We start from the raw sequence: 19,181 nt of genomic DNA, 5'->3' as shown, positions 1-19,181 counted from the left end.
GGGGCCCAGGCTTACAGGTGAGCGTCAGCCATGGATTGTCAGCGCTCCCAGAAGTCTCACCAGTAAAGACAGAACAAAGTAAGCTGGAGCCAGGAACTAGGCAGAGAGCTTGTGGACCTGCCCCTCCAGACAGACAAGTGAGTGAGCGTCTCTGAGAGTTAAGAGAAGAGGTTACGTCCTTGAGAGAAAGACTGATAATGCTGTTGTATAAAATGGAAACATATTGATAGCAGAAACGGAGATCTTAAAGGAGGCAATGGAGATAAAACTGGGGCCACTGCCCAAAGAGTAGAGTTTAAAATACATACGTGTGTGTGTGTGTGTGTGTGTGTATTGATGGAAAATAAGAGAAAATCAGAACCTCAACCTTAGACTATCGTCTGAGTAACAGTCTAGAGAGAGAGAGCTGGAAAGTGGAAGAAACTGTGAAAGGAGTAACTGGAGAGAGTTTCCCAGGGCTGAGGGCGTGAGTGTCCAGGTGTCAGGGGCCAGGGGGGCACCAGCTCACGCATACACAGGCCTCACCAGCCACATCGTCCGCGATGCCTCAGAACACCAGGGGAGGTGCTGAGTGATCCCAGAGAGGAGACCCACCGAAACCTTAAGGACTGGGAGTCACAACTGCAGCGGCAGAGGCTGGGCCATGGAGCAAGGCCCTCACGGTTGGAGAGGACATTATCTTCAGCTAGGAGTTCAACATCCGGCAAAATCTCACACGTGAAATAGAAAAACAACACTTTGTAATGTGTTAGATCTTATAAAGTCTGCCTTCCGAGGACGCTTTTCCAGGAATCTACTGCAAGAGGCACTCACTGAAACAGGAGAGTGAACTGACGCAGGGGCCGAGGTTCCACCTGAGAGCAGGCTCTCAGAGCCTGCGGCTGGGGTGGCAGGGTGCAGGCAGCAGGGGGCGGGCGGGGGCCGTGCGGGGTGCGTGTCAGTGGGCACGAGAAGCCGTTCCCGTGGTCACCACAGATAAGGGGCGTTTGTCCTCTCCCTGTATAGTGTTACATAATATTCGAGCCTTGCCTATAGCATATAATACTTGTCTAATTTCTCCAACTGGAGATGCTTACCCCTTCAGTCATGAACACAGAATTTTCCTTTTGTTCAGCACCTACAAAGCAATTTCTCCAGGAAGGCTTCCGGTCATCCAGCCAACCTTCTCGGCAATTAGGCTTATGCTTCCTCATGACCGCAGGAGGGTCTGTGACTCGGGAGGGGACATCTTTGGAGCCAAGAGGAGCGTGTGTCCCCCTCCCCCATCCCAGCCTTAGGCTTTCCGTCAACACGGGAAATGACAGGAAATTTGGGGTTGGTGGACTGCAAAGTCCTCATTACCCATGAGAGTTTTCTCTGCTGTGAGGCCTCAATGACCACCAGTTAATCTCGGTGGAAGGTTCAGTGGAAGGACAGACTTCTCGTGTCTTTGACCTGAGAGAACGCCCTGGGAATTGTGTGTGTGTGCTTGCCAGAGAGCTCATCTTGACCCAGGAGAGCCGATGGGATGTTACAACCATATTGATCTTTCCCCCTCAGTGTCTCTTCTCTTCAAAATGGGGGGGAGGACGACCTTAGTCCAGGACAGGTGTGAGATTTAATATACATCACCACTCGGGGGGGGAGAGTCGGATGGCCATTTAGTGATGGCCGTGATTCCTAGTAATGAAGTCGAGCTCACTCTGTGGTGTGGTCCAATCCCTTGCTCTTTGCTTTCTCACTGTGTTTGGATTAATCCCTGCAGAACAACAAGCCAAACATCCAAACCACCCACTTTCCTCTTCCCAGCAAATAAATCACAGGGAGACTGGCCTAAGTCTGGGCCAAGCCCTTAGATGCCTTGTGTGTCTGATTTTTGTTCCATGAGATGAAACTCAAAATAAATCAAAAGGGAACAGTGTTCCAGAAACCAGCAGATTCATGGAAAACATCTTCAGCCTCTTCAGCACACATGTGAAGCTGATGAATGAGGGTTTAGAGGTTCCCACGGACACGGGTTCATGCACTGCAGTCTTGCTAGAGGTCCATGTTCAGTTTGGGGCTCCAAAGCTGAAAGTGGAACTTCAGATTTCACAGGAACCTGGAGAACTCTTTAGGGTCCAGAAGGAAGAAATAGAAATGCGGGAAGGCGTGGGGAACAGGACATTTGAAGAAAGGTTGTAGAAGATGGAATTTGAGCTTTGAAAATAATGTGTGAACACAGAGATGCCTTTGGTAGCAAGCTCAGATGATACAAGAGGAGTCTGGTGTGAATGGGGGAGGAGGCATTTCTTTCAGATGTTAAAAGTAAACCTTCTGACAGTGAAACTTGTCAAACACAGAAATCAATGCCAAGGCACTGCGGGAGAGTGACTGAGGCTGGGTCCGGCTCTCTGGGAGTGTGGACCAGGTTCCGATAGAAAGATGCTCAGGCAGATGCTGACAGCCGTCCATGCTCCGAGCAGCTAGCAGGAAAAGGAGACCTCTGAGCACGTGTGGTCCCTGCGCTGGGCCACCGTGCCCAGAGTGGGGCGCCGTCACCAAAGGAGCAGGGCTTGCTGTTGAGAAGCGGGACCTGGTCTCACGACAGGGTGAACCCTGTAAAGAGAGAAGCATGAGACGTGATGGATCTAAGCCGCTCTGAAAAGATCAGTCTTCTTCCACCCTAGTTACCAGGTATAGAGAATTTTAGAAAAGGGAGACGAAATGCCTAAAAGAACACATCTAAAAGTAAAGACATGGTGATTTAAGGATTGGAGGGGACATGGGTCTGTATGGTTAGGTCAATCCAAGAATTGCCTTGTCTTTATAATACACTGTTCTGCTAAGCAGATAGAACATCCTCCTTGGCCAGATAAAGCTCGGTTCAGTTCAGTCACTCAGTCGTATCCGACTCTTTGCGACCCGATGGACTGCAGCACGCCAAGTTTCCCTGTCCATCACCAACTCCCAGAGCTTGCTCAGATTCATGTCCATCAAGTCGGTGATGCCATCCAACCATCTCATCCTCTGTCATCTCCATCTCCTCCTGCCTTCAATCTTTCCCAGCATCAGGGTCTTTTCCAGTGAGTCAGCTCTTCCCACCAGATGGCCAAAGTATTGGAGTTTCAGCTTCAGCATCAGTCCTTCCAATGCATAATCAGGACTGATTTCCTTTAGGATGGACTGGTTGGATCTCCTTGTAGTCCAAGGGACTGTCAGAGTCTTCTCCAACACCACAGTTGAAAAGCATCAATTCTTTGGCGTTCAGCTTTCTTTATAGTCCAACTCTCACATCCATACATGACTACTGGAAAAACCATAGCTTTGACTAGACGGACCTTTGTTGGCAAAGTAATGTCTCTGCTTTTTAATATGCTGTCTAGGTTGGTCATAGCTTTTCTTCCAAGGAGCACGCATCTTTTAATTTCATGGCTGCAGTCACCATCTGCAGTGATTTTTGGAGCCCCCAAAAATAAAGTCTGTCACTGTTTCCATTGTTTTCCCATCTATTTGCTATGAGGTGATGGGGCCAGATGCCATGATCTTAGTTTTCTGAATATTGAGTTTTAAGCCAACTTTTTCACTCTCCCCCTTCACTTTCATCAAGAGGCTCTTTAGTTCTTCTTCACTTTACTGCTATAAGTGTGGTGTCATCTGCATATCTGAGGTTATTGGTATTTCCCCCAGCAGTCTTGATTCCAGCTTGTGCTTCATCCAGCCTGGGATTTTGAGTGATGTACTCTGCATATAAGTTAAATAAGCAGGATGACAATATACAGCCTTGACGTACTCCTTTCCCGATTTGGAACACAGTCTGTTGTTCCATGTCCAGTTCTAACTGTTGCTTCTTGAACTGCATACAGATTTCTCAGGAGGCAGGTCAGGTGGTCTGGTATTCCCATCTCTTGAAGAATTTTCCAGAGTTTGTTGTGATCCACACAGTCAGAGGCTTTGGCATAGTCAATAAAGCAGAAGTAGATGTTTTTTTTGGAACTCAATCTTGCTTTTTCAATGATCCAACAGGTGTTGCCAATTTGATCTCTGGTTCCTCTGCCTTTTCTAAATCCAGCTTGAACATCTGGAAGTTCACAGTTCACATGCTGTTGAAGCCTGCCTTGGAGCATTTTGAGCATTACTTTGCTAGTGTGTGAGATGAGTACAATTGTGCGGTAGTTCGAGCATTCTTTGGGATTGGAATGAAAACTGACCTTTTCCCGTCCTGTGGCTGCTGCTGAGTTTTCCAAATTTTCTGGCGTATTGAGTGGAGCACTTTCACAGCATCATCTTTCAGGATTTGAAATAGCTCAAATGGAATTCCAATACCTCCACTAGCTTTGTCCATAGTGATGTTTCCTAAGGCCCACTTGACTTCTCATTCCAGGAAGTCTGGCTCTAGGTGAGTGATCACACCATCGTGGTTTATCTGGGTTGTGAAGATCTTTTTGTATAGTTCTATGTGTTCTTGCCACCTCTTCTTCATATCTTCTGCTTCTGTTAGGTCCATACCATTTCTGTCCTTTATTGAGCCCATCTTTGCATGAAATGTTCCCTTGGTATCTCTAATTTTCTTGAAGAGATCTCTTAGTCTTTCCCATTCTATTGTTGTCCTCTATTTCTTTGCATTGACACTGAGGAAGGCTTGATCTCTCCTTGCTCTTCTTCGGAACTCTGCATTCAAATGGGTATGTCTTTCCTTTTCTCCTTTGCCTTTCGCATCTTTTATTTTCTCAGCTATTTGTAAGGCCTCCTCAGAGAAGCATTTTGCTTCTTTGCATTTCTTTTTCTTGGGGATGTTCACTGCCTCCTATACAGTGTCACGAGCCTCCATCCATAGTTCTTCAGACACTCTATCAGATCGAATCCCTTGAATGTATTTGTCACTTCCACTGTATAATCGTAAGGGATTTGATTTAGGTCATACCTGAATGGTCTAGTGGTTTTCTCTACTTTCTTCCATTTAAGTCTGAATTTGGCAATAAGGAGCTCATGATCTGAGCCACAGTCAGCTCCTGGTCTTGTTTCTGTTGACTGTGTAGAGCTTCTCCATCTTTGGCTGCAAAGAATGTAATCAATCTGATTTTGGTGTCGACCATCTGGTGATGCCCCTGTGTAGTCTTCTCTCGTGTTGTTGGAAGAGGGTGTTTGCTATGATCAGTGTGTTCTCTTGACATAACTTTGTTAGCCTTTGACCTGCTTCATTTTGTACTCCCAAGGCCAAACTTGCCTGTTACTCCTCCAGATATCTCTTGACTTCCTACTTTTGCATTTCAGTCCCCTATAATGAAAAGGACATCTTTTTTGGGTGTTAGTTCTATAAGGTCTTATAGATCTTCATAGAACCGTTCAACTTCAGCTTCTTCAGCATAACTGGTTGGGGCATAGACTTGGATTACTGTGATATTGGTTTATGTTGATTGTTTTGCCTTGGAAACGAACAAATAAAGCTAGTCCCTTCCTTTTATAAAAGAACATCACCAGGTGTTTAATACAAGCAAGTTTAAATCAAGCTTTGCTCTGCTACCAAATCTAGGATTAACCCCCAGACTCTCTGTTCTTGGCCTGTCTGTCTGCTGGAGTGCAGCCATCCTCTCCTCCGTAAGGGAACTTTAGTTCTCGCCCTGGCTTCTGTCTTGACTGCTCACCTTTCTCCCCCGCCCACAGCTGGGATGAGAGCAGCTCCATCAGCAGTGGACTCAGTGATGCCTCCGACAACCTCAGCTCCGAAGAGTTCAATGCCAGCTCCTCACTCAACTCCCTGCCCACCACGCCCACGGCATCTCGCAGGAACTCGACAATAGTGGTAGGTGCGGGTGCAGACGTAGGGCCCCCTTCTCGAGGCCAACCACGGGCAGACCCAGCCGCACCTGTGTGCGGGGTGGTGTGTGCTCTGCACGCGGGGTGGCATGTACACTGTGTGCATGTACCAATCCATGGGATTGGTCCCCACATGCACGGAATCGAGTCTTCGAGCTGGCGGGAAGGAACCCCTAGGGTGTGATCTGTCCTGGGGGCAGGTCTGTTTGGCGCCCATGCCCGTTTGGAGGATGCCTGTGAGCGCTGTCCCACCTGGAGAGAAGTCTGGCGTGCGTGCACTGTCATCTCCAGCAGCCTGGGGTGCAGGCGAAAGCCTGGGTCTCAGTGCCCTGGAGAGGAGGGCCCTCCATGGCCCCCATTTGCCCTCTGGCCCTGCCCTCCCTGTCCCGCTGAGCGTCCACCCCGCCCTCTCTTGCCTCCAGCTGCGCACAGACTCAGAGAAGCGCTCACTGGCGGAGAGCGGGCTGAGCTGGTTCAGTGAGTCGGAGGAGAAGGCCCCCCGCAAGCTGGAGTACGACAGCGGCAGCCTGAAGATGGAGACTGCGGGGTCCAAGTGGCGGCGGGAGCGGCCCGAGAGCTGCGACGACGCGTCCAAGGCCGGGGAGCTGAAGAAGCCGGCAGGCCTGGGCCCGCCCGGGCCCCTGAAGAAGGGCAAGACCCCGCCCGTGGCTGTCACCTCGCCCATCACCCACACGGCCCAGAGTGCCCTCAAAGTGGCAGGTGAGCCCAGGGGGCAGGTTCCAGGGCCGCGGCCTGCTTCCCTGGCGGCTCCTGGTCCTGTTGACCGGTAACTCCTTGGGGGGTGGCGGCAACCAGCCTGCTTGCAGCTCCCACACATCACTTGGCAGGGCTCCAGACCGTCCTGAGTCAGGGAAGACGGGCAGATGCGGGCACAGGGGCTCCACATGCTTAGAAGGCTGAGCCAGATGTAGGGCAGGAGGGAGCCTGGTCTGACCCGCCTCCCACACTGCCCAGTGATTCCTTTCCTCTCCTGGGATCTTGGGTGATATCCTCACACCTCCCGGGGCCCTGGGTGCCATCCCGGGAGATTCTGGCAGTGTCAGAGAGGTGCTCACGGGGCAACCCCTTGGTGACCTGTTGTTAGACGTGTGCCCTTCTTGATCGTCTTGTGATTTCAACCAAACTGGGACCTCCTAGCCTGGGAGCAGAAAACACCAAAAAACAAGAGAAATTGAACAGCTGGACGCGAGGCCTGCACAGAATGGTCCTCAGCCTGTGGGTCCCTGATCGCCCGCAGTTAGGCCCAGCACCCCATGGTGCCCCTCCTCCCGGGGTGGGGAGACGCTGGCTCTCCTGCTGCTCACAGTGCCTACCCTCCGCAGGCAAACCCGAGGGCAAGGCCGCCGACAAGGCCAAGCTGGCCGTGAAGAGCGCGGGCCTGCAGCGCTCCTCCTCAGACGCCGGCCGCGACCGCCTGGGCGATGCCAAGAAGCCTCCCTCGGGTATCGCACGCCCGTCCACATCAGGGTCCTTTGGCTACAAGAAGCCCCCTCCTGCCACGGGCACGGCCACCGTCGTGCAGACCGGGGGCTCGGCCACACTCGGCAAGGCCCAGAAGTCCTCAGGCATCCCCGTGAAGCCGGCAAACGGGCGCAAGACAAGCCTGGACGTGTCCAACAGCGTGGAACCCGGGTTCCTGGCCCCGGGCGCCCGCTCCAACATCCAGTACCGCAGCCTGCCGCGGCCAGCCAAGTCCAGCTCCATGAGCGTGACCGGCGGGCGCGGTGGCCCCAGGCCCGTGAGCAGCAGCATCGACCCCAGCCTCCTCAGCAGCAAGCCGGCGGGCCTGGCACCCTCCAGGCTGAAGGAGCCCTCCAAGGTGGCCGGCGGGCGGGCCGCCCCGGCCCCAGTCAACCAGACGGATCGGGAGAAGGAGAAGGCCAAGGCCAAGGCCGAGGCGCTGGGCCCTGACGGCCTGTCCCTGAAGAGCGTCGGCTCCCCTGAGAGCACGCCCCGGAGCCAGGCGGGCCACGCCCCGGCCCCCAAGCTGGCAGAGCTGCCCCCTACCCCACTCAGGTACGTCCTGCGTATCTGTGCCCACCCCGCCCACCACGGCCTGCGCCAACCCACCCGGTCAGGGGTCCTCCCCAGTCTCAGGGGCGCTCAGAGCCCCGGAGTACCGAAGAGGACGAGGACTTGGCCCAGGTCCCAGCTGCCCGCCGCCACCCTCTCCCTGGAGCCCACACGTCTGTCTTGCCCTCGCTTCCCCAGGGCCGCAGCCAAGAGCTTCGTCAAGCCGCCGTCCCTGGCCAACCTTGACAAAGTCAACTCCAACAGCCTGGACCTGCCGGCGTCCGGCGACGCCCCTGCACCCAAGGCCACAGACCTGCACGCTCCAGGCCCGGCTGCCGGGGGCCCCCTCACCTCCTGCTTCACCCCCAGCCCGGCCCCCATCCTCAACATCAATTCGGCCAGCTTCTCGCAGGGCCTGGAGCTCATGAGCGGCTTCGGCGTCCCCAAGGAGCCCCGCATGTACCCCAAGCTCTCAGGGCTGCACCGGAGCATGGAGTCCCTACAGATGCCCATGAGCCTACCCGGCACCTTCCCCAGCGGCGCCCCCGCCCCCGGCAGCCCCGCTCCCCCCACCGCTCCCGCCGCGGAGGATGCCGAGGAGCTGGCCTGGAGCGGAAGCCCCAGGGCCGGGCAGCTGGACAGGTAGGCGGCCGCGTCTGCTTCCCACTCCATGACCTTCAGCGTCTGTGTGATTAAGCGTGTCTGCTCCTTGCGCTGTGGATGAACAGGCTTTCGTTTCTGTGTTTTGATCCCGATTCTCACCTCCTGCATGGGAAGCTAATCCATAGATGCTGGCGGACTTCTCAGGACCCCCTGGCGGGTTTAACCTGCCAGCCAAAGCTGCTTCTTCCTGGCCCCAGATCACTCCTGTAACGTCACATGCTGCTTTCCGTCTCCCATTATATCATCTTATGAGAAGAGTTATTTGCATGTATTTACTTACGTTGGCCACGCTGTGCGGCAGGCAGGCCCTTTGTCCCCTGGTCAGGACCTGAACCTGAGCCCCCTGCACTAGAAGCACAGAGAACCCCCGGACCGCCAGGGATGTCCCCCTAATGCGATCTCTGAAAAGCAAGTCAGAGGGAACTCCCTGCTGGTCCAGTGGTTACACTCCACGCTTTCACTGCCAAGAGCGTGGGTTCAATCCCTGGTCAAAAAAAAAAGCTAATCGGAGAAAAACATGGAGCATCTCAGAACTATTTCTCAGACCATGAGGGGTGCCAGGGCCGTCCTCCCCTTTGCTGGTGGAGCCGAGGGGCTCACAGCGATGCCTGGGTCCCCGTCGAGTCTCTGGTCCCGAACCCTGAACCCACGTGCTTCTCTTTCTTCCTCCGCAGTAATCAGCGGGATCGGAACACTCTCCCCAAGAAGGGGCTCAGGTAACGCTCGCGCGTGTTTTCTTTCCTGCCCGTGGGGCTCCTGGCCTGAGTGAGCCGCTGTGCTTGCCCCGGCCGCGGCCGTACGTGCCGCCCCCCGCCTCCTCCAGGGCCCACTCCCAGGCTCACCCCTGCCCTGAGCGCCACCGGGAGCCGGGCGCTGCTCTGGTGACAGAGGGGGAGAGTCTCCACGCGGGATCGCATGCTGGCCCGCGCTGGCCCAGGCCTCGGGTCTGGCCCAGGGCCCACAGCAGCAGGCCCTGCAGTCCGTGCCTGCAGCCCCCGGGCTGTGTCCCGAGCCTCGGGGACGGCGCCCTGGCGCCTCCTCTGTCGTCAGCCCTGCCTTGCGGAGCCCTGCAGCGACACCCCAGTCTTCCAGCCCCTCTTGCCGGGGGGTGGACGCTGCTCTCGCTGCCCCCGTGGGCAGCTCGGCCACTCCTGCCACCCGTCCCCGAGCCCCGGTGGTGGACGCCCAGCCGCGCCCTCGCCTGCCGCCTGCAGGTACCAGCTGCCGTCCCAGGAGGAGGCCAAGGAGCGGCGACACTCCCACGCCGTCGCGGGGCTGCCTGAGTCAGACAACCAGTCGGAGCTGCCGTCGCCCCCTGCGCTGTCCATGTCCCTGAGCTCCAAGGGCCAGCTCACCAACATCGGTCAGTACCTGCGGGGACTGCCGTGGGGGCAGGGCAGGCAGGTCTTGGTTCCCGCTGTGCGGGCTGGGTCACGGAGCCTCCATTCACCCCCCACAGCCTGAGACCGAGGGCCGCGTGAGCCGCGACCTGGGGCTGAGGGGCGGCCCCCCAGGCACAGGGTGTACCTGTGCAGCATCAGATGGTCTGAGTGTTGCAAAGGCCATGAACGCGGCCCCGAGCAGAACCGGTGCTTCAATCCCAAAGGCGGCTACCCCCCGCGCCGTGCCACCTTCAGCGCCAGGCTACTGGGGGACTCGGCGGGGTACCGGCCCGGTGCGGGGGGTCTGCCCCCACTAGGGCCGGGCTCGCCCCAGGGGCAGGGCCAAGTGAGCCCGTGCTGGCCACACACTTCTGGACTCTGAGAACGAGGGAAAGCTTGTAAGAGCGGGTGGGGGGAGGCTGGTTGGAGACGGGCAGGGCAGAGGCAGGGGTCGCGGCCCTGCCTCCTGGGAGCCAGGGTCCCTCGGGGACAGCGCCCGGCCCAGCCTGCGGCTTCCTCCTCCGCCAGGTTCTGCAGGAAGGCAGCTGGCCCAGCCCGAGGTCCTGGGACGCACCTGCAGGCGACCGGGCCTCTGAGCAGACTGGGATGGGGCTCTTGCCGGAGGAGGGAAGCAGGCTGAGGAGAGGTCAACTGGCCCCTGCAGGGCCCTTAACAGGAGGGCAGGGACCGCGTAGGAGAGCAAGGGGCCCGGCCAAGCTGTGATCACCTCACGGCTGAGGGGCCCCGAGGGAGCCGGGGTCTTCTTCCGCCCAGGTCTTCGTGGACCCCCCAGGGCGTGCAGGCCGAGAGGCAGGGCTGAGGGGGCAGGACTGCAGGCCAGTGAGGCTCCACAGCCCCCCAAAGTGCTTGGGGGCTCTGAACCCCAGGCCAGGCTGAGGCCGGGCGCCGCCGTGTCCCCGGGTCCACCCAGAGCGGCGTGCCTGCTGGGGGACCCCCTCACTGACTCGCCTCGTCGCTCAGATCTGAGTCTTGCTCTGAACTCCCAGGCCGCCCCTTATGTGTTAGGGAAACACGGGGCCCCGTTCTCATCGGCACATCTGAGCGAGGTGAAGGCTTTGGAAAAGCTGCCAGACCCCCAGCCTGACCTTTGGCAGCCTTGTCTCCAGGGCAGGAGGGCTTTCACACAGGCCGCGCTCTGAACCCTTGGTTCAGACGCAGGGCCCCCCCAGGCCTTGCTCCCCACACCCAGCCCAGCACACACTCCCCTCCTCTCTCACCGCCCACCACCTCTGCCCCTGGCGCTCCTGGACCGAGGCTGACGCCCCTGCCTCCTCCCCACCTCCCTCCTCTCCCGCCCCCCACCACCTCTGCCCCTGGCACCCCGGGACCGAGGCTGATGCCCCTGCCTCTTCTCCCGCCCCCCCACCCCGCCCCGCTCTGTCCTTCCAGTGAGCCCCACCGCAGCCACCACGCCGAGAATCACCCGCTCCAACAGCATCCCCGCCCACGAGACGGCCTTCGAGCTGTACGGCGGCTCCCAAACGGGGAGCACCCTGTCCCTGGCCGAGAGACCCAAGGGGATGATCCGGTCAGGATCCTTCCGAGACCCTGCGGACGACGGTGAGACCTCACGCCCGCGCGGTGCACGCTCATCCTGGCTCCGCTGGTCCCCTCGCCCGCCCACCTCCATGGCCACCACCGCCCCACACACTCTCTGACTCACGGAACATCCCCCAGGGCCATCTCCGCGCTTTCCTCCCATGCCTTGAAGGGTCTGGGGGCCCAGGACCTTTGGGGGTGGGCAGGGCGGCAGCGTGGACGGCTTGGACAGCGCCCCTGGAGTACAGCGCCTCTGTCCCCTCTGCCCCCCACCCTCGTCAGAGGACAGGACCGCCCCACACGGAGCTGGCAGGGACGCGCGGGTGGTGCTCTAGCCCTTCAAAGCATCAGGCTTCTCCATCCTCTTTTCAGAGCACTCCGAAAACCAGCTTCGGGGCCGCGCTCTGGGGTGGTGTGGTCAGGTCTGAACTCGGGCTTTCCGGGGGGGAGAACTGAGGACCTCAGGACGCTTGTCCTGGGGCTTCTGCAGCTGCCTTGATCTGGTTCTTTCAGTAGGGCCATTGCGCTGAGCGCAGAGTCACAATGCGTGTCTTGCACTTAGGGGTTTCTCATCCACAAGGTGCCCGCTGGAAAAAGGAGGCACAGGCAGGATTGTGTTTCCTTCTGAGCAGCTCTGGTGCAGCGACTCTGTGTCCCGCGGGGGCATGTCCTCTCCCGCCCCCACCCTCAGAGGGGCAGAGCAGCTCTGCCCGTGCCTGGAGTGCTTGGCGGGGCCGGACCACCGGGCCCCGTGTTTGGTGCCAGAACCAGAGCCCGAGCTCCTGCCTCGGGCGCCTCCTGCCTCCACGAGCCCTCTGCTAACCCTTGGCGCTCTGCCTCTCTTGCAGTTCACGGCTCCGTGCTCTCCTTGGCCTCCAGCGCCTCATCCACATACTCCTCAGTAAGCGCCCTGGACCCTCTTCGGCGGGGGGCCGGGTGGGAGCCCCTGGAGGTCAGGGCATCAGGCGGGCCCTTCTGGCCTCACTGCCAGTCCCTGAGCAACTCTGCAATGCGGAGGGTGCCCTGGTCTTGGGCTCTGTCCCAGGGAGGGCGGGTGGGCAGCCCCGGCACCCGGGACCCTTGGGGTATGCAGAGACGGCAGCTCCGGCGGGGCCAGGTCTTCCTGCGGTTGGTGGAAACAAGGTCAGTCTTCAGGCCAGCTCCCTCCCGGCCCCCCGGGTGACGCGGCTCTAGCAGGAGACTAAACCCTGGCCTGGGGTCTGAGCCCGCAAGGGCCCCTGGCGCCCCACGTCCCGCTGCCGCGCGTCTGTGCCTTCCCTCCTCCGTGTAACCGCCTCCTCTCTCTCCCCCGCTTCTGGGCTCCTTCTCCAGGCTGAGGAGAGGATGCAGTCTGAGGTAGGGTCCCCAGCCTCTGCCTCTGCCTCCTAACACCCCGCACCCCTCCTCCCACACCTCCCACCCCTTCTGCCTCCGTGACTGTGCCTTTCCCTCCACAGCAAATCCGAAAGCTTCGCCGGGAACTGGAGTCGTCCCAGGAGAAAGTAGCCACCTTGACCTCTCAGCTCTCGGCCAACGTGAGTGCCTGGAGCCGGGCCCGGGGGGAAGCGGTCTGGGCCCCAGTTGGACAAGTCCATCCAAAGAGAAGGCCTCCCAGGGTGTCCCCTGGGCTTGGTTACAAGGATGCAGAGGACGGGGGGCTGGCTTCTCCTCCCCCAAGTCTGCGTGTTTGTAAAGAACCACTTCCCCCCCATCCTAATTCATGGGCATGGACAAGTGCCTGTGTGACGCCTAGGAACTCACTGGAGAAAGAAAGAAGGATTGTGTCAGTGGTTGTGTGTGCAGGAGGAAGCAGCCTTGCTCGGACAGTGGTGGTTACTCGTGGGTCAGAACTGACAGACGTCCCCGGGAGCCCTCTGTCCCCCTGGGGCGTGCCATGTCTGTTCACACCCTGTCCTGCACCGCCCCGGGCTGGGCGCCAGAGCTCCAGCTTTAGGAGCCGGCCCCGGGCCCTGGCCACGGTGGCCTCAACTCTTCAGGACGTGAGCTTCGCAGGGGACCCGCCTTCTCATCCCTTCCCTCAGCCTGCCAGAGTCCGCCTGCTTAGAGCAAGTCTCTTGTGGCCTCGGTTTTTCCACCCCTCATGATGGGGAGAAACGAAGCTGCCCCGAGCAAGGCTGCGGCAGTGTCTCCCCAGCGGCCGAACTGCAAACAGAGAACATAAGAGCCATTTTCCCCCAAAGCTGTAAACAACAGCTGAGCCGGATCTATGGAGCCTTCCAAGTGTTTGCACAAAGTGACCGTGTCTGCAGTTTCCGCTGGTTTTTTCTCTCCCCTTCCTCCCGGGGGAGCCCAGCTGTCTCCCGTGGAACCGAGACTCTGTGCCGCAAGTTCGGGCGTCCCCAGCACGTTCCGGCTGCCACGTCCTGCCCACACCCGGGTCCCTTCCTCCCCTTCCCCAGGCTCTCAGTGGTCAGGGTTTGCTCACCAGCTTGTGTGCAGCCCCTGGAAGGCCTTTCCCCGCAGCTGGGACACAGAATAGTGACAGAAACAAGATCCGTCTCTCTACTTGGCCCGCGCCCCACGCCCGCCAAGGCCATCACATCCGCAGAGCCCGGGAGTCCCTGTCTGGGCTTGGAGAGCAGGAGCGCGTCTGACCCACTGACCCTGTGCCCGTCAGTGCCGCACTCCCGGGGAGCCTGACCCAGACAGTGGCCGTGGAGGGCAACTCAGGGCAGGACGTGCCCCTGGCTGAGAGAGAGCTCCCTCTCCTGGGGATCAGAGGCAGCCTGGCCCCAAGGGTTGGAGCCCTGCCCTCAGTGGGAGCCGCGACACCAGCGCTCTAGAAGGTGCCCTGGGTCCTTGGGCCCTGTTCCTGGGCCTCCGCAGCTACACACGCTGGGCGCAGCGTGGGACACCCTCCCCTCCCACTCACCAGCCTTACTCCCGGCCCCCAGCTGAACCCTGGCCAAGGGCATCTGGGCCCCCTAGTGGGCGGGGACAATGTGGAGGCGGGTGATGGCGCCCCCCAAGGAGAGGGAGCCCCAGACCAAAGAGGCTGGGATGGTCCCCAGGAGCCGGGGTCTGAAGACCTCTCACGAGGGGACCCGTGTCCACAGATGAGCAAGAGGGGCCCCGAGGCCAGGAAGGCAAGAGTCCAGCACGTGGAGGGAACTGCTCCCTGGATGGGAGAGGCCTCCAGACGTGTCGAGGGCAGGGGCGAACCGTAGGGTTGACTCCCAGGGAGGCAGACGACGGGTGACAGGAAGCAGGGGTCCCAGGCCCCAGAGCTCTGCAAGGGGCGTCCCCCCCACTCCCCTCCGGGTCACAGTTGGCTTAGACGCCCCCCAAGGCTGGCCCTCTCCTCCATGAGCCTGCCCTCTCTGGTCGCAGCCTCAGCCCCCACTTCCCCGCTCTCCTACCCCCCAGCTGGCAGAGCTGGAACTCTGCCCTCCCCGCCTGACCTCCTCTTCTCTACCTTGTGGGCCCCTCACCCCTCCCTGCCCCGCAGTCCTCGTGGGGACCCCTCGCGCCCGTGGAGCAGGCCCGACACCTAGCGGCCAGACTGCGGAATTGCCCCGCGGGCCCTTGAGCTGCCTACGTCGGGGAAAGGCCCCGGGGGCGCGGGGCTGGCGAGAAGTCCAGGCAGTTCTGGGGGGTGGCGGGCTCCAGGCGAGGAGTGACACCGGATAAAGCCAGGGCCCCAGAGGTGACGCCTCCAGAGACCCGCCCCACCCTGATGATGTCTGTACCCCCAGGCATGTCTTAAGGCCAGAGTAGGAAGCAAGGTTTAAGGGCTGCCACGAGGCTGGTTGGCAGTGGTCATCCCTGAGACCCCCAGAGTCAGCTCAGCCGGCCCCCCAAACCCTGGCACCTGAGGTGTCCCGTGCCCATTTGTTTCAGGCCAACCTGGTGGCGGCTTTCGAGCAGAGCCTGGTGAGCATGACCTGCCGCCTGCGGCACCTAGCCGAGACCGCCGAGGAGAAGGTGAGGCCAGCCCCGCCCCTCCGATCGCCCCGGGCCCCGCCCCCCGGCAGCCCCGGGCCCCGCCCCCGGCCGCCCCGGGCCCCGCCCCTCCGGCAGCCCCAGGCCCGCCTGACGCCATTCCCGTTTCTCCCTAGGACACTGAGCTGTTGGACTTGCGGGAAACCATAGACTTTCTGAAGAAGAAGAACTCTGAGGCGCAGGCTGTCATTCAAGGGGCCCTTAGTGCCTCGGAGGCCACACCCAAAGGTAGGCCCTTTGGCCAGTGGCAGGGCTGGGCTAGAAGGAAACTTGCCGCAGGACTTCTCTGTGCCCGATATGTGCCAGGCAGCTTCTAGAAGGCGAGGGTCCTCTGACGGTCAGCGAGGAGTGGCAGGGGCATGATCCCACCACCCAAGGGACTGAGGGAGACCAGGGATCCTATCCTTGGGCCTCAAATGACTGTCATAGACAGTTGCTAAAATAGCACTTTAATTTTCAAACTCAAGATACCCCTGCTGTGCAGCCCAGCAGTCACTTTCCTTGGAATTCCCCCAAAGGAGCAGAAATATCATGTCCCCACAAAAACCTAAACGTGGGTGTTTACGGCAGCTTTATTCACAGTCGCCAAAACTCAGAAGCAACCCAGCTGTCCTGCATGGACAAATGTGTGAGTAAACGGCACTGTAGCCAGACAATGAACTGTCCCTCAGCACTGTAGAGAAATGAGCGATCTAGCCACACGATGACAGTGACAGAGCCCATCAGGAAAGACCGTGTGTTCTATGATGTCAACTGTAGGACATTGTGGAAAAGACGAGACTCGGGACAGTGAAAGGATGGTGGCTGTCGGGTGGGGCGGAGAGTGGAGGTGGCCAGGCTGGGGGACAGGACCTGTAGGGCCGTGACAGCACTCGGGAGGACATGGTGATGGGGGTACAAGTCCTTATCTGCCTGTCTAAACCCCCGGGATGTGGCACTGAGTGAACCCCAGTGTAGGCCGTGGGCCCTGGGGGCTGCTGGCTTGGCAGGGTGGCTGCATTGACTGCAGCAGATGTAGCATCCGGTGAGGGTGCCGATCGAGGGGCCCTGCTGTAGGGGCAGGGGGTGGGTGAGGCACCTCAGTACCTTCTCAGTCTTGCTGGAAACCCAAAGCTGCTCTGAAGAGCTAGCACGCTCCACTTTGACAACGCATGTGCTTGCACAGATATGTGTGTGACCCTGTTTGATCCTCACTTCAGTTCTCTGAGGGGAAAGAAGCTACCCTTCAAGTGAGACAGAGATTACATGGATCTCAGGGCTCAAGGGAGAAGTCAGCCTTGGTTTTAAGTGTTTCTGTGAGTTTGAAACATTTCAGAAAAGTGAGTGAGAAGGAAAGAGAACGTATTCAACCGTCAGCAAGAGGAGCACCGCCTCTTGCTGGTGTAGGATGCGTCTACTTCTCCCATCACTTCTCCTGTCTTCTCTGCCCAACTTGGTCACAGACACAGCCAGCCTTTAGGAGCATCTGCAGGACGCCAGGCCCCGCTCTGATCGCTGTGCTTACATTAGCTCATCTAGTCCAGACAGCAGCCCTACAAAGTGTACTCTGTAGTTCAGAGTAAGGCCAGAGAAGACAGAGAAGGCTTGCTCAAACACGGCTCCTCAGTGACAGGTCCGGGACACTGAGCTATTTCTAGTTTCCTGGGTAACCTGACTCTTCGGATACACTTGTGTGGGATGGATGAGTGCATCCTGGCCTTTGCTTTCATATGGTCCTCCTTCTTGTTGATCCAGGTCCAGCTTGGTCAGGATTTCTAGGAGCCTTCAAAGAACTAATGCTTAAAGCAATGATGCCTAATTTTGTTTGGTTTATAGATAGGTAATACATGCACATGGCACAAAATTTTAAAGGCACAAAAGATTTCCTAACTTTTTAAAATTCTCATTGATAGGCTCACAACTAATTGGATCTCCAAGTATCATGACAGACAGTTACTTTGCTGCCTTTCATTTTATTTTGTAATTCACTAATTGCAAATTAAATTGATCACAAAAGCAATCCGTGTTCTGGAGGAAGATGCAAACTACAGGTTGGCAGACCATCGTTCCTTGGCCAAATCTGGCTCACCACCTGCTTTTAAATTAAGTTTTACTGGCACACAGCCATGCTCACTAAGGTACATATCATCTGTGGTGGTTCTAATGCCACATGGCACTGCTGAGCAGTTGTAAGAGAGCTCAAATGACAACAAAGCCTGAAATATTTACTCTCTGGCCTTTACAGTGAAGGCCCACCGGCCTGCGGTGCACACAGGGCCTCCTGCCCATGTGTCCCCAGTTTCCTGTGAATCTGTAATGATTCCAAAATAAGGTTTTAAAAACCCAATCTTCGGACTTCCGTGGTGGGTCAGTGGGTAAGAATCCACCTGCCAATGCAGGAGACATGGGTTCCATCCCAGGCCCGGGAAGATCCCACATGCCTCAGGGCAACTAAGCCATTGCCCTGCAACAAAAGCAGCCATCGCAGTGAGAAGTCTCTGCTACTAGAGAGTAGCCCTGCCCACCGTAGCTGGAGAGAGCCCACCCCGCCGCCAAAACAACCGAATGAACCTATGAAAATGTCTGATCATCTGGTGCCTCTGCTTAGACTCCGCTGCCCCTTACCTGTGGCACAAGGCACCATTCTGTGAGGGGCACCCGGGACTCGCCCCACCCAGCCTGGCCCCGCTCCCTCGCTGCACCCGCCCCCAAAGCCCAGCACTCTCTGCACAGCCAGCCTGCCTGGACTTTTCCACATCCCACCTGAAGAGCTTCTGTTCTGTCAGCACTCAAAGGCCGCCTCCTTTATTAACCCTTTCCTTCCCTGAAGTAGGAAAGGAGGTCATTTTGGTGCCGTTACAGAGCTTTTCCAAGAGCTGAAGAGATATTATTCTGCCCGTCAGATTAAAAGGGAAATTAAAGGTCGTTTGGGTTAAATGCAAGGCCCTTGGCCTTGGGCCGCCGCGCCCCACCCCCCCCACCCCCCAGTATTTCTGAAGCGAGTTCTGAGGGCGGCAGCCAGTGCATGTGGGATGGCAGAGGCCTGGGCTGCCCCTCGTCCCTGCTGCTCAAGCCGAGGTCACTGGTTTCTGCGCTGGTCTTTCTCCTGCTAGACTGCAGCTTCTTGAGAACAGGGATCATTTCCTACTTGTTTGTTTATGTTGAAATATGATTGGCACCCAGCAAAGGCTTGTGGTGAGGATGCTCCCCACAAATGAAGGATGTGGATGAGGAGGTGGGCGCCTCCTCCCCTTCCTGCTGCAGCACGCCCTGCCTCCAGCCTCACAGTGTCGCCTTAAAGCCCCCGTGTCTGTGTCCGCCCCTGTGCTTGGCCCCCAGAGCTCCGGATCAAGAGGCAGAACTCCTCCGACAGCATCTCGAGCCTCAACAGCATCACCAGCCACTCCAGCATCAGCAGCGGCAAGGAGGCCGATGCCAAGAAGAAGAAGAAGAAGAGCTGGGTGGGTGAAGGTGTGGGGGGAGCTGTGTGGGCCGGGGGGCCACCCCACCACAACACAAGAGCCGACCTCCCTGAGCTCACCATGCTAGAGTCCCGTCTGACGGGAGCCCCGGGTGGTGTCCGCCCAGAGCAGGGTCTGCCGCCTGCCAGCCGCCCCCTCCAGCCCTGCACACATCTGGTGGGCAGCAGCAGGAGGAGGTCCTCAGAGGGACCAGCCTACCTGTGCCCACCCCTCCCATCCTGTGGAGAGATGCTATGGACAGAGCCACTCGCTGAGATGCTCCTGGAGAGGTACTCGTGGAACTTGCCAGATGACTCCCAAAGGAACTGTTGTGCCGCCTGACCGGTCCAGAGAGAGAGGTTCT

At 58.4% G+C, this 19,181-nt stretch overlaps 1 protein-coding gene across 5 annotated transcripts in view; it reads left to right on the top strand.

Annotated features, from left to right (window-relative positions):
* The window catches only part of NAV1 (neuron navigator 1), a 194,306-nt gene that overhangs the window by 158,818 nt on the left and 16,307 nt on the right, over window positions 1-19,181 (top strand). For 2 of the 5 annotated variants that reach the window (XM_061161152.1, XM_061161147.1), the window contains 13 exons: window positions 5,623-5,761; window positions 6,198-6,495; window positions 7,119-7,812; window positions 8,008-8,451; window positions 9,147-9,188; window positions 9,687-9,835; window positions 11,265-11,435; window positions 12,263-12,315; window positions 12,747-12,770; window positions 12,872-12,949; window positions 15,276-15,359; window positions 15,494-15,605; window positions 18,696-18,817. In XM_061161152.1, coding sequence (XP_061017135.1) covers window positions 5,623-5,761; window positions 6,198-6,495; window positions 7,119-7,812; window positions 8,008-8,451; window positions 9,147-9,188; window positions 9,687-9,835; window positions 11,265-11,435; window positions 12,263-12,315; window positions 12,747-12,770; window positions 12,872-12,949; window positions 15,276-15,359; window positions 15,494-15,605; window positions 18,696-18,817 — 2,410 coding nt within the window. The remainder of the gene's footprint in view (window positions 1-5,622; window positions 5,762-6,197; window positions 6,496-7,118; window positions 7,813-8,007; window positions 8,452-9,146; window positions 9,189-9,686; window positions 9,836-11,264; window positions 11,436-12,262; window positions 12,316-12,746; window positions 12,771-12,871; window positions 12,950-15,275; window positions 15,360-15,493; window positions 15,606-18,695; window positions 18,818-19,181) is intronic. The other 3 variants (XM_061161150.1, XM_061161148.1, XM_061161151.1) reach the window with 3 other exon arrangements.

Source organism: Dama dama, chromosome 14 (assembly GCF_033118175.1).
Source record: "Dama dama isolate Ldn47 chromosome 14, ASM3311817v1, whole genome shotgun sequence".
Classification (NCBI taxonomy): Eukaryota; Metazoa; Chordata; class Mammalia; order Artiodactyla; family Cervidae; genus Dama; species Dama dama.
This window is presented reverse-complemented; position numbering and strand designations above follow the sequence as displayed.